At 41.4% G+C, this 13,740-nt stretch overlaps 1 protein-coding gene across 1 annotated transcript in view; it reads left to right on the top strand.

Annotated features, from left to right (window-relative positions):
- LOC126198416 (probable E3 ubiquitin-protein ligase HERC1) overlaps window positions 1-13,740 on the top strand; it is a 747,204-nt gene that overhangs the window by 703,841 nt on the left and 29,623 nt on the right. Inside the window, exons 69-70 of the mRNA XM_049934719.1 lie at window positions 8,620-8,772; window positions 12,649-12,782. Of these exons, the coding sequence (XP_049790676.1) occupies window positions 8,620-8,772; window positions 12,649-12,782 (287 nt within the window). The remainder of the gene's footprint in view (window positions 1-8,619; window positions 8,773-12,648; window positions 12,783-13,740) is intronic.

Genomic DNA, 13,740 nt, shown 5'->3' on the forward strand with positions numbered 1-13,740 from the left:
TAAGTTTAATATATATTTGCCAAATTAATCATCATAGTGTGCACATTTTGGGTATGAAGAAATTTAACTTGACAACAGATTGCATTCATAAACTCATGTAGGAAATATTTTCTGTATCATGTCCTTTTATTTGATTGAGTGCAAAGGTACAGCGATGAAAGCACTGGGCTCATACTTCTTTAAATTACTGAAGATAAATGCCTTCAGTGAAGGAGTTCCTTCCCCATCCTTGTCCAGTTCAAGCTTATTTCATTTCTAATGTCGTAATTGTCAGCACTACATTAAGCCAAATCTTATTTCTTTCATGCAGTTTTCTTTGTGAAAAGAACTGTTCCTGATACCAAGTACCAGGAACTTGCTACCTTAATTTTGGATTTCTTTGCTACAGAAATGAATGTGCTTGTTTTTAGTTAGGTTACATCAAAGATGGTGTGTCGATGACTTCAATGTCACATGGTATGGAGTAGCTGAGGGAAGGATTAAGAATCATATTTATTGTGCCTTTTTACGTATACGGCAAGATTTAGAATACTATATTGTGGTTGTTGCATCTCTTAGGGCTGCCATATTGAAAACGTATGTGGTGGTTTAGCACTTGGGGAGATTTTCTGTCGACAAATGTGTGTCGTTTGACTGTATTCATTGATATTGTTGCAAATCCCCTGTACAGTGGGTACTGACAACAAAAAGTACCTTCTGTGCTTCAGCAATGTCACAGTAAATCTCCTCCATCGTTGACCTTCAGTATTTGGTGTGATTTATGCAGGCATGAATGGCTCCTTTGGTGCTATGGATTCCATATTCACCAGTGTTTCACATGTGCATTTCAGAAAAATATCTCAGTTTTAACTCCAATCGAGGGAACAATAAACCGGCTGAGAGCATAACTTACATCCTGCATAGTGTAAGCTTCAGTTACTGTGCAATACATACCCAGAAGAAAAAAAATTGTAAACACTGCTCATTACCTTACTTATGTGAAGCGGGAAATTCAGGGTGGGATCATAATAATAATATGAAGAGGATAGAGTGCTACTCACTATATAGGGGAGGTGTTGAATCACACTCAGATAAAATGAAAAAGAATGCTAAAAAATTCAGTTTTTAGGCTATGTCCTTCATCAGAATAGGAAACCCACACACATTCACAACTTTCTGCTCTCTCTCTCTCTCTCTCTCTCTCTCTCTCTCTCCCTCTCCCTCCCTCCCTCCCTCCCTCCCTCCCCCCCTCCCCCCTCCCTCTCTCTCTCCCTCCTCCCTCCCCCCCCCTCCCTCTCTCATCGAGGCGCACACACACACACACACACACACACACACACACACACACACACACACACACACATGGCTCACTGTTGTCTCCAGGCACTAAGACAACACCGGCCAAGTGTCACTAAGTGGTGCTGGTGTGAATGTATGTGAGTTTCCTAAATGTGATGAAGGACTGAGCCTAAATGCTAAATATTTCTACCATTCTGTTTCACTCTACCTGTCCGTGACTCAACACCTCCTCCATGTGATGAGTAGCAATCTAACCTTTCCTTATTGTTGTTATTGTACCTGTCTGCAACACAACACTTCCTCTGTGTAGTAAGTAACTGTTATAACGTCAAGTTGAACACATATATTTCAGAACGACACAACACATATAAGTCACTGAGCAAGTTGACAAAGCAAGACATGTGAACAAGGTAACATTCTAATGAACACTGAGTCCAAGTCTAGCGGCCGCTGGCTGGCTGGCCACTCAGGTGACGTGGCTGCCGCATGGCTGGCAGACAGCGCCGCATGTAGACGACGCATGTAATTGCACGGCGGCACTTTGAATGATTGGCGAGTCACAACACTTTTCCCCCCTTTGAAATTTTTGCACTGGTCTTGATGAAGGTGGCCTGGAGAGTGCTAACGTCCATAGGCATTGTTTGACTGGCCTTAAAGTCTCGAGGAGGAGGCTTCCCGTACGGACGGAAGTGTCCCCGATGATACCGGGTCGAGATGACGGGAGACGTAGGGGTCGAATCGACAAGTACAGTTTTGATATAACAGGAGACATGGGCGATGTGTCAGCTTCCGTAGGAGAAGGAGGCGAGTAGATTGGCTCCGACAGATGATGGTCATCCGGTTCCTGCATGGGCACGTCTCCCGGTGGCGTCCGTTCTTGTACTGGCACCAAGATGACGGTGAGAGGGCTGCGTTGTGAGTAATGAGAGATGCCAAAATCCCGAGCATCAGGTAGGAGGCGAAGGTGGTGTAGCGGCATTCGGAACAGGCGTTGCCGGCACCCGAGGCCGAAGCTGGTCCGAATGACGCACTGCAACACCCGTGTCCATCTGGATTTCATACAGGCGTCGGCCACGGTGTCGTAAGATGTGGCCCGGACTCCATTTTGGCCGCCTGCCATATCCCCATACCCAGACAAGGTCATTGGCAGTGAACCGGCCAAGCGAAGGCACCCGCAGCCGTGAGGTGGAAGGCCGCAGAAGATGAAGTAGCGTGCGGGGCTGTCGGCCATGTAAGAGCTCAGCCGGGCTGTGGTCGCCCATGGGGGTTAAACGGTAAGAAGCCAGAAGCTGGAGAAGTGCATTATCAGCAGCAGAAGAAGTCAGGAGTTTCTGCATCTGAGCCTTAAATGTGCGGACCAGTCTTTCAGCCTCACCGTTTGACTGTGGATGGAACGGAGGGGCTGTGACATGCATAACGCCGTGACGAGCACAAAAATCCGCAAAGTCAGAAGAGGCAAATTACGGACCATTATCAGTAACAAGAGTAGAGGGAAGGCCTTCCAAAGAAAAAATGCTGGCAAGAGCACTTGTGATTGCCGCAGTGGTAGGCGATGTGCAACGGACAATGAAAGGAAAGTTAGGGTAGGCGTCAATTACGAGGAGCCAATAAGTACCTAAAAAGGGTCCCGCAAAGTCAGCATGAATGCGCTCCCAGGGCATCTCAGGCGAAGGCCACGGTGACAAAGATGACTTTGGGGCGGCAGCCTGTGACGCACAAGGGTCGCAGGCAGCGACCATGTGAGCTATTTCAGAGTAGATGCCGGGCCAGTACACATGACGGCGCGCCAGAGATTTCGTGCGAGAGACAACCCAGTGCCCTTGGTGCAGGAGGCGCAAGACCCAAGCACACAAAGACGCAGGTACCACAACACGCAGCGAAGCATTGTCGGTGGAAAGGAGGATAACACCATCCCTAGCCATGAGGCGGTAGCGCAAAGCATAGTAGTTCCGCAATGGATCAGAAGTCTTAGCGGACGGACGATCTGGCCAACCCTTCTGAATACAGCGTAAAACCTGGGAGAGGGTAGGGTCAGAACCCGTAGCAGCCGCCAGCCTGTCCCCAGTGATGGGGAATCCGTCCACAACCCACTGCTTGGCAACATCCAGGTGGAAACACAGAAGTTCGTCCCTATCGAATGCCAGATCAGGACCCATGGGAAGGCGAGACAGAGCATCAGTATTTGCATGTTGAGCCGTCGGCCGGAAATGAATCTCATAATTGAAACGAGACAAGTAAAGAGCCCAATGTTGGAGGTGGTGGGCAGCCTTGTCGGGAAGTGATGTTGATGGATGAAACAAGGAAACAAATGGTTTGTGATCTGTAACAAGATGAAATTTGGAGCCATAGAGAAAAACACCAAACTTATGAAGAGCATAAATAATGGCTAAAGCTTCTTTTTCAGTTTGAGAATAATTTTGTTGGGCATCCGTGAGCATTTTGGAGGCATAAGCTATGGGTTGTTCAGAGCCGTCCGAAAAACGGTGCGCGAGGACTGCACCGACCCCGTATTGAGAGGCATCCGTGGCAAGAGCAAGATGTTGGTCAGGTCAATAAGTAGCCAGGCACGGGGCCTGTTTCAGCATAGCCTTCAATTTGTGGAAAGCCACATCGCATGACACGGACCAGTGAAAAGGCACGTTTTTATGCAACAGGCGATGCAACGGCTGAGCTACCAACGCAGCAAACGGTAAAAACTTGTGATAGTATGCTATTTTCCCCAAGAAGGCCTGCAGTTCCTTAACAGATGTATGGCGAGGAAGGGCATCGATCGCAGCGACAGTTTGCTGAAGAGGACGAATACCATCCCGAGAGAGTTGAAGCCCCCAAGTACGTGATAGATGCCTGAAAAAATTGTGATTTCGGAAGATTACACTTAAGACCAGCAGTTTGTAAGACATGAAAAAGTGTGCGGAGGTTCTGAAGATGTTCTTCAGTGGTGGAGCCAGTGACAACAATGTCGTCCATGTAATTTATACACCCAGGGACAGGGAGCAATAATTGTTCCAAGAACCATTGAAAGAGAGCAGGAGTGCTGGCAACCCCGAATGGCAATCGTTGGTATTGATAGAGGCCGAAAGGTGTGTTAAGGACCAGAAACTGCCGGGAAGCAGCGTCGAGAGGAAGTTGATGATAAGCTTCCGACAGGTCAATTTTAGAAAAATACTGGCCACCCGCAAGTTTAGTGAACAATTCTTCAGGTTGGGACATAGGATAAGTGTCAATGAGGCATTGTGCATTTACAGTGGCTTTGAAATCGCCACAGAGACGAATATCACCATTGGGCTTAGCAACAACGACATGAGAGGACCATTCACTGGAAGTGACAGGAAGCAAGACCCCTGAAGTAGTGAGACCATCCAGTTCCCGTTTTACCTGATCACGAAGGGCCACAGAAATGGGCCGAGCCCGAAAAAACTTAGGCCGAGCAGTGGCTTTGAGCGTGATATGAGCTTCAAAGTCAGCACAGCCTAACCCAGTAGAAAAAAGGGACGAAAATGTCGTCGACAAGGAATCCAATTGAGCATAAGGAGTAGCATCAGAGACGATATTGACAGAGTCATCTATGGAGAACCCAAAAACGTGAAAGGCATTGAAACCAAAAAGATTTTCTGCGTTGCTCTGGTCGACCACATATATGGGAACAGTGTGAACGACAGATTTGTAAGATACCTCAGCATTAAATTGTCCCAAGAGAGAAATCTTCTGTTTATTGTACGTCCGTAATTGCTGAGTGACAGGTGATAGGAGTGGAGAACCCAACTGAAGATACGTCTGAGAATTAATTATAGTGGCAGCAGAACCGGTATCCACCTGCGTGCGAACATCCCGACAGGGTTTGGACAGTGAGGAATAACTTCCCTGAAAGGGAAGAGGTGCAATTGACAGACAACACAGAAGCAGAATCAGCATCATGGTCATGAACATCATGTATGCGGTCGGATTTGCAAACGGCAGACACATGACCCTTCTTTTTGCAATTGTGACACACGGCCCAACTTTGGGGACAGTCCTCCCGTGAATGTTTTGTAAAACACCGCGTACATGAAGGAAGTTGCCGTGGGTTTTGCAGCAGTTTCTTAGAGAGTTGTTTACGGTTAGGCTGAGGCTGCGCGTGGGAGCGTACTGTGGCCACGTCGGCCGGCGGGGATGCATCGCACGTGTCATCAACAGCGCACAGTGGTTGTATGTCCCCGACATCACCCCACGCCTCTATTTGCGCCCCAGCAGCGCGAGAAATTTCAAAAGACTGCACGATGGATAGGACTTCATCTAGAGTTGGATTTGCCAACTGAAGGGCAAATTGCCGAACTTCTTTGTCGGGCGCTGACCGAATAATAGCATCCCTTACCATGGAATCGGCATAGGATTCTTTGTGAACGTCAGTAACAAATTGACACTTTCGACTGAGGCCATGAAGTTCAGCAGCCCAAGCACAATAGGATTGATGCGGTTATTTTTGACAACGATAAAAGGCAACACGAGAGGCTACCACATGCATTTGATTTTGAAAATAGACAGACAGAAGTGAGCACATTTCAGCAAAGGACAAAGACACAGGATCTTTCAAAGGAGCCAATTGCGACAACAACCGATACATTTGAGGTGAAATCCATGAAAGGAACAGAGACTTACATGTTTTTTCGTCCGCAATATGAAATGCCAAGAAGTGCTGTTGAAGACGTTTTTCGTAATCAGACCAGTCTTCCGCCGTCTCGTCGTAAGGAGGAAAAAGAGGTATAGACAACGATGACAAACGCCCCGCATTTGATTCCACGACGAAATCGTGAATCGCCGATGTTAGAAGCGTTTGGTGTTCAATGAGACCTTGCAATAGTTGCTCGACAGTAGCCACGGAAACCTGTGGGTCAACGATGAAAAGGAAAAATCCACTACCTCATCGCCAATTGTTATAACATCAAGTTGAACATATATATTTCAGAATGACACAACACATATAAGTCACTGAGCAAGTTGACAAAGCAAGACATGTGAACAAGGTAACATTCGAATGAACACTGAGTCCAAGTCTAGCAGCCGCTGGCTGGCTGGCTGCTTAGGTGGTGCAGCTGCTGCATGGCTGGCAGACAGCGCCGCATGTAGACGACACGCGTAATTGCGCAGCGGCATTTTGAATGATCGACGAGTCACAACAGTAACAGTCCATCCTTTCCCTGTTGTTGTTATGCAAAGTGATGAGAACTGTCCTGGATCACTGGCTAGTTGATAGATTGAGTGTGAACACAGCTTTTATGTATTATTATTATTATTATTATTATTATTATTATTATTATTATTACAGGATTAATTAAGACAGAAATCAGTAATAACAACATTTTGTTTTATTCCTGTTATCTTCTGCCAAGCCTCTTTATTCAGTGCCTCCTCCTTGGTTATTCTGCGATTCTCCATTATTCTGTTGATGTGGTCATTCCAAGAACATTGTGGTCTCCCGCATTTACATTGGCCAGGTGGTTTCCAGTCAAAAATTTTCTTTGGCCATTGATGATCTGGCATTTTCAACAGATGTCCATACTACTTTAGAGGTTTTCTTTCAATTCTGTCTATTGGTGTTTCATCTGCCTTCGTTCGAGCTCTCACTTCGTCATTAGTCTTCTTTTCGATTCTTGATATTGTGGCACTCCTTCACAAATAATCCATTTTCACAGCTGTTATTCTGACCCGTACCATAGAACAGATTCGACCATTAGCCTGCCCACTCTCTCTCTTATTGTTATTAGAGATATTCTTGTCCCACCAAAAATAATTTATACTCCCTATTACTTTTCTGCTTTGTTGTGTTCTGAATTTTATTTCTGTAGTACACAGTCCATTTTAGTCAATATATGCCCCAAGATAGTTAAATTTTCTGCCTGTTTCATAACTGCTCCATCATTGGCGTGAACTTCAAATTTAGTGTCACTATTCACTACCAGATATTTGGTTTTTGTCAGACTCACTTGCAATCCCCATTTATCATACTCTCAATATAAACAGCATATCATGAACTCAAGGTCAAATTCATCTTGTTCTAGAACAGCTTGACCATCAGCAAAACTTAATGAAAACAGCTGTACATCATTAATAATAATTTTCATTCCTCTGCAACTTTTCTTTTACCTTCGAAGCGTCCATTTGTGACATTAATAGGTTCTGCTAATTATGACCCTCTTTTAATTTGTACTTTATTATCTCTGTACATTTCAATAATACTCTGTAAAAGTTAATCATCCATATAAAATCTTTCAAAGTTTCCCAGAGTTTTGCTCTAGGAACTGTGTCATAGGCTTTAGCTAAATCTACACAGGCGATGTGTAGCTCCTTCCCTACTGCTATGAATTTCTCCATTAGCTGTTGTAAAATAAAAAGGTTATTTGTACAGGATCTGTTCTGTATGAACCCACTCTGGTCTCCTCCAATATGGTGTCCAACATTCTATCTTATTTTCTTACATACAATTTTGCCAAATAAGCAGCTCATCATGCAGTTCCCACTTATGTCTCTGCAGCAGTCAGTGTCTTTTCTAATTCTCTTCTTGAAAATGGAGACTGTATACGATCTTTTCCACACCGATCGAACTTCAATCTGTTGACAGCAGTTGCTCATAAGCTGGTATTCTTTTCGTTAAATGGTGTCCTCAAATTTTCAATAACTCCACAGGAATATTTCCAGGACCAGGTGATTGGCCATTCTTCATTTTAGCTAATGCACTGTGTACGTCCTCTGTCGTGATGTTCATATTACAACCTTTTTGTTCTGTCCTACCTCGGTCTGTCTTCAGTTAGAAAATCAGTATAATGCTTTTTCCATTAGCTTAAAGGAATTAAATTGCTTACTGCTTTGTTTCTTGGAGTTTTCTTCATACCAGCAATTGTTCTCCATACTTCTGTTTGTGATCCACCTATTAGACTCTCAATTTGGATGCATTTCTGTTCCAACATCTTGTTCTTTTCTGATTTAATTCTGTTTCGTAATTCCTGATTTATTGTGTTATAATTTTGTCTTGAGGTACATTTTTTTTCATTTCCCAAATCAACTTCTTAAGGTCATCTGACAGCCATGGAGGATCCTATTTGTCTACACCTTTACTCTGTCCCCAGCACCTCTAAAGCAATTTTCCTAATTGTTTGTATAATATTCTCATGTTCCCTTTCAACATTGTTATCTTTTGGCACCATTTTTAGTTCACACTCTAATCGTCATTGAAATAAATCATTTGTGTTGAATTGATTTAGGAGGAAGATCTTGTACACTGTCTCTTTCAGTTTTTCTTCATTGCTCTTAATTTTAGCAATATTTTTTGTTTATAATTGTTAATATTTTGTATTTTTTACCCTGCAGGTAATACCACTGGAGTGTTTTGAAGGCACTAGTTGTACGGGAAAAGTTATGCCCATTGTACCAGGTGGCAGAAGCATTCCCCTCACATTCCACAATCGTTTGCAGTATGTGGAACAGGCTGTCCAGTTCAGACTACATGAAATGGACCTTCAGGTAAATAAGATTGCTATAATTTTAAATTTTTAGTGTTATGTTTTTCATTGATTAATTGCTTCTTTATGCCTCATTGTGTGGATTCCATTGTGTCACTCAGTTTCTATCTAACCTCATAATGTACCTTTCTTTGTCTTTGTCCTGATTTTATCCTCAGCTGTGTGACTTAGTATGTGGTAAGAATTGTTGCCTGAACCACTATTACTGATCTTCTTCAGCAACAATGTTCGTTAAAGAAGTGACATCTTGTGGATCTTACTGAGTCATACACTAGGCTTGAAAGTGCCAGTAATGTAATGATTCAGTCATTCCTTCATAATGTTCTATAGATCCCATCAAGAAGGACTATTTATGGCCGTGGAAAGAGTCATTGCACATATTAACGTAAGACAAATACAGCAAAGAAAATATTTGTTACATCTGTAAATACTAAATATTACTTGTAGTGCAGCTTCATAATAAACATTGTTATCATGTTGCTAACAGAGCCTTTCAGTCCTTGAGTTTAGATATTCAGATGAATTGCAGAAATAGTGGCTAATGAGCTAGGTATTCTATTTTCTTTTAAATTGATAGGGATTTCCAATTTTTTTCTTTACATTATACGGGAGCTTGTTGATTATCTTACCACCAGAGAGCTTAACTCTATTCTGAACCCTGAAGAAGGAGACAAAGCTTACATGAAAATTATTTTTGTGTCTTGTGTTGTGAGTGTGTGTACTACAGCTCAGCTGAAACTGATTTTTTTTATTGTTGTTGTGGTCTTCAGTCCAGAGACTGGTTGGATGCAGCCCTCTGTGCTACTCTATCCTGCGCAAGCTTCTTCATCTCCAAGTAATTACTGCAACCTACCTCCTTTTGAATCTGCTTAGTATATTCATCTCTTGGTCTCCATGTATGATTTTTACCTTCCACACTTCCCAGCAGTACTAAATTGGTTATCACTTGATGCCTCAGAATGCATCCTACCAACCAACCCCTTCTTCTAGTCATGTTGTGCCACAAATTCCTCTTCTCCTGAATTCTATTCAGTACCTCCTCATTAGTCACATGATCTACCCATCCAATCTTCAGCGTTCTTCTATAGCACCACATTTCGAAAGCTTCTATTCTCTCCTTGTCTAAACTATTTATCATCCTTGTTTCACTTCCATACATGGCTACACTCCACACGAATACTTTCAGAAAGGACTTCTTGACACTTAAATCTATACTCGATGTAAACAAATTTCTCTTCTTCAGAAATGCTTTCCTTGCCATAAGCAGTCTACATTTTATATCCACCACACTTCAACAGTCATCAGTTATTTTGCTTCCCGAATAGCAAAACACATTTACTACTTAAGTGTCTCATTTCCTAATATAATTCCCTCAGCATCACCTGATTTAATTTGATTACACTCCATCATCCTTATTTTACTCTTGTTGATGTTCATCTAATATTCTCCTTTCAAGACACAGTCCATTCGTTTGAACTGTTCTTCCAAGTCCTTTGCCGTTTTGACAGAATTACAATTTTATCGGCAAATTCAAAGTGTTTATTTCTTCTCCATGGATTTTAATACCTACTCCGAATTTTTCTTTTGTTTCCTTTACTGCTTGCTCAATATACAGATTGAATAACATAGGGGACAGGCTACAACTCTGTCTCACTCCCTTCCCAACTGCTGCTTCCCTTTCATGCCCCTCGACTCTTATAACTGCCATCTGGTTTCTGTACAAATTGTAAATAGCCTTTTGCTACCTGTCTTTTACACCTACCACCTTCAGAATTTGGAAGAGAGTATTCCAGTCAACATTGTCAAAAGCTTTTTCTAAGTCTACAAATGCCAGAAATGTAGGTTTGCCTTTCCTTAACGTATCTTCTAAGATAAGTCATCGGTCAGTATTGCCTTGCTTGTTCCAACATTTCTGTGGAACCAAACTGATCTTCCCTGAGGTCGTCTCCTGCCTGTATTTCCTTTTGTCTTTAAAGAATTTGTGTTAATATTTTGCTGTCATGACTTATTAAACTGATAGTTTGGTAATTTTCACACCTGTCAACACCTGCTCTCTTTGGGATTGGAATTATTATATTCTTCTTGAAGTCTGAGGGTATTTCACCTGTCTCATACATCTTGGGAGGGTTTTGTCATGGCTGGCTCACCTGAGGCTACCAGCAGTTCTAATGGAATGTTGTCTACTCCTGGGGGCCTTGTTTTGACTAGGTCTTTCAATGCTCTGACAAATTCTTCACGCAGTATCATATCTCCCCTCTCATATTCATCTGTGTCTGCTTCCATTTCCATAATATTGTCCTCAAGTACATCGCCCTTGTATAGACCCTCTATATATTCCTTCCACCTTTCTGTGTTCCCTTCTTTGCTTGGGACTGGTTTTCCATCTGAGCTCTTGATATTCATACAGGTGGCTCTCTTTTCTCCAAAGGTCTCTTTAATTTCCCTCTAGGCAGTATCTATCTTACCCCTAGTGATATATGCCTCTACATCCTTGCATTTGCCCTCTAGCCGTCCCTGCTTAGCCATTTTGCACTTCCTATCAACTCATTTTTTGAGACGTTTGTATTCCTTTTTGCCTGCTTCATTTACTGCATTTTTATATTTTCTCCTTTCATCAATTAAATTCATTATCTCCTCTGTTACCCAAGGATTTCTACTAGCCCTCACCGTTTTACGTTCTTGATCCTCTGCTGCCTTCACTATTTCATCTCTCAAAGTTACCCATTCTTCTTCTACTGTATTTCTTTCACCTGTTCTTGTCAGTCGTTCCCTAATGCTCTCTCTGAAACTCTCTACAACCTCTGGTTCTTTCAGTTTGTCCAGGTCCCATCTCCTTTAATTACTATCTTTTTGCAGATTCTTCAGTTTAAATCTACAGTTCATAACCAATAAATTGTGGTCAGAGTCCACATCTGCTCCTGGAAATGTCTTACAATTTAAAACCTGGTTCTTAAATCTCTATGTTACCATTATAAAACCTATCTGAAACATTCTGGTTTTTTACTATGAGCAACAAAAATAATAGTGTTACTGCTTACCTCTGTTGAACAAACACTTTGTTTACTTTATGTTCACTGCCCAGAAAATAATTCCATAAGACAACAGAGGTGAAATACACTAGCCACAGGATCTAGACTAAGCTCTTAGATTTTGCCTTTCATCATTACAACCTAATAAAAAGGTATGGTGTGTATGTTTTTAATCTTCTGATTATAACATTGTTTACACTTCTTTATTTGTACTGTGCAGCACAGTCCTCATAGCACTGGACCTCTCAAAAGTGCCAGAATATTTTTCTATAAAGTTGAACCACATGCAAGTTGCATAAACAGCAGTCATTATGAAAAACATTTCTCACTATTCCACAGCATATTCAACATGTTTGTATGCTTTGCAATACTAAAAATTGAATAACCAATCCTGTTTATATTTATATTTGTCAGAATAATTATGTTTAGTGGCATTTGTGATCTTTTTAACACTACTTATTTTAGCTAAATATTTTTGTTCATGACATGTACTTCATAGGGAATAATACTCTCTATAGTTGTTAGCAGAAACAATGTAAGGTGATGTGAAATACTTGTACCCTCCACCATGCACCATCGGTGGATTATAAAGTATCTGTGTACATGTAGATGTAACACAGTTACATGTAATCATTATAAGAACTGGTCTAGTCTTGTATGCCAAACTGATATAACTTGTATGCCAAACTGATATAAAGCACCTGAAGAAGAGCTTCCAGGGCTGGAAATGCATCATGCACTGTCTGGACATCAATGATTTGTGGTGTCTTATTCCTAAATAATTATACTTATTTAGTTAAATAGTACTGTGAATGAAATTGTTCCATGGAAGTTCATACTAATTTTAGGTAGCAGCTGTGCGCGAAGGAATGGCAGGTATTATACCTGTACCTCTGCTTTCATTAATAACTGCTTCACACCTGGAGCAGCTGGTATGTGGCTTACCCCATATATCTATTCCACTTCTTAAGAAGGTAGTGAGGTTAGTAAAATTGTTATTTCTAATGTATTATTATTTAATAGAGATCTAATGCTACACAAACAGTATGAACATAAGTAAATATCACAGTATGAGTCATTCAACCAGAAATGAGTAGCTTTTTGCTTCTAAGTAATGGATTTTTTTCTCTTCATATTGTTTACATTATTTCAAGCACTCATACTACTTGCCAGTGAAATTTTTTATTGTGTTCATACGTCTTGTCTGTGGATTGTTGATACATTACTACTTCTCTGTCTCAGTCACATATTTGCCCATCATACATCCATTTCTTGTTTTTGATAGTGTGACAGAAATAAGTATGGAGTGTTTCAGAGTACCAGGCAGTAGGTGAGACTTTCTCCCTTTGTCATCAAGCTTATAATAAAGGGTCCTATAGGTTAAAGACTAGCATGAATATCAGTTTCTCTGCAGTTGGGGAATTTATGAACTTTTGATGGCATGTCAGTGTGATGTTCCCACTGCATCACTGCATGCTGTGTCACTTTCTCTATCGTTCCTGTTACATTCAGCGTACTTATCCATCTGCTACTTTATACTGCAAGGAAATACCTTCCTTTGGTTCATAAAACAATTGATGCAAACTCATCACCATTTATTGCTGGTTCTGAGAGACATTTAAGCATGTATGTTTCACCCAATTTATGTTCCTGTAATGATACATCAACATGTGTATAGACTTATTACTGGTATTGTGCTGCCACATCATCTCACTACCTGTCCAATTCTGATCTGTACAGAAGATAGTACCTGCTTTAAAACATTTCATTGGATTCGCCTTTGAACATTTTACTTTTATCAGTGTAAATATTTACATATAAAGCTAAAAGGAGTAGCACATAAAATTTCATGATATTTACATCAATAGCTGTGTTACATATAACGTCAAAATCATGTGCGTGGGAACCTGTTAGCAAATCATTTGATACATATTATTTGT

Source organism: Schistocerca nitens, chromosome 8 (genome assembly GCF_023898315.1).
Source record: "Schistocerca nitens isolate TAMUIC-IGC-003100 chromosome 8, iqSchNite1.1, whole genome shotgun sequence".
NCBI lineage: Eukaryota > Metazoa > Arthropoda > Insecta > Orthoptera > Acrididae > Schistocerca > Schistocerca nitens.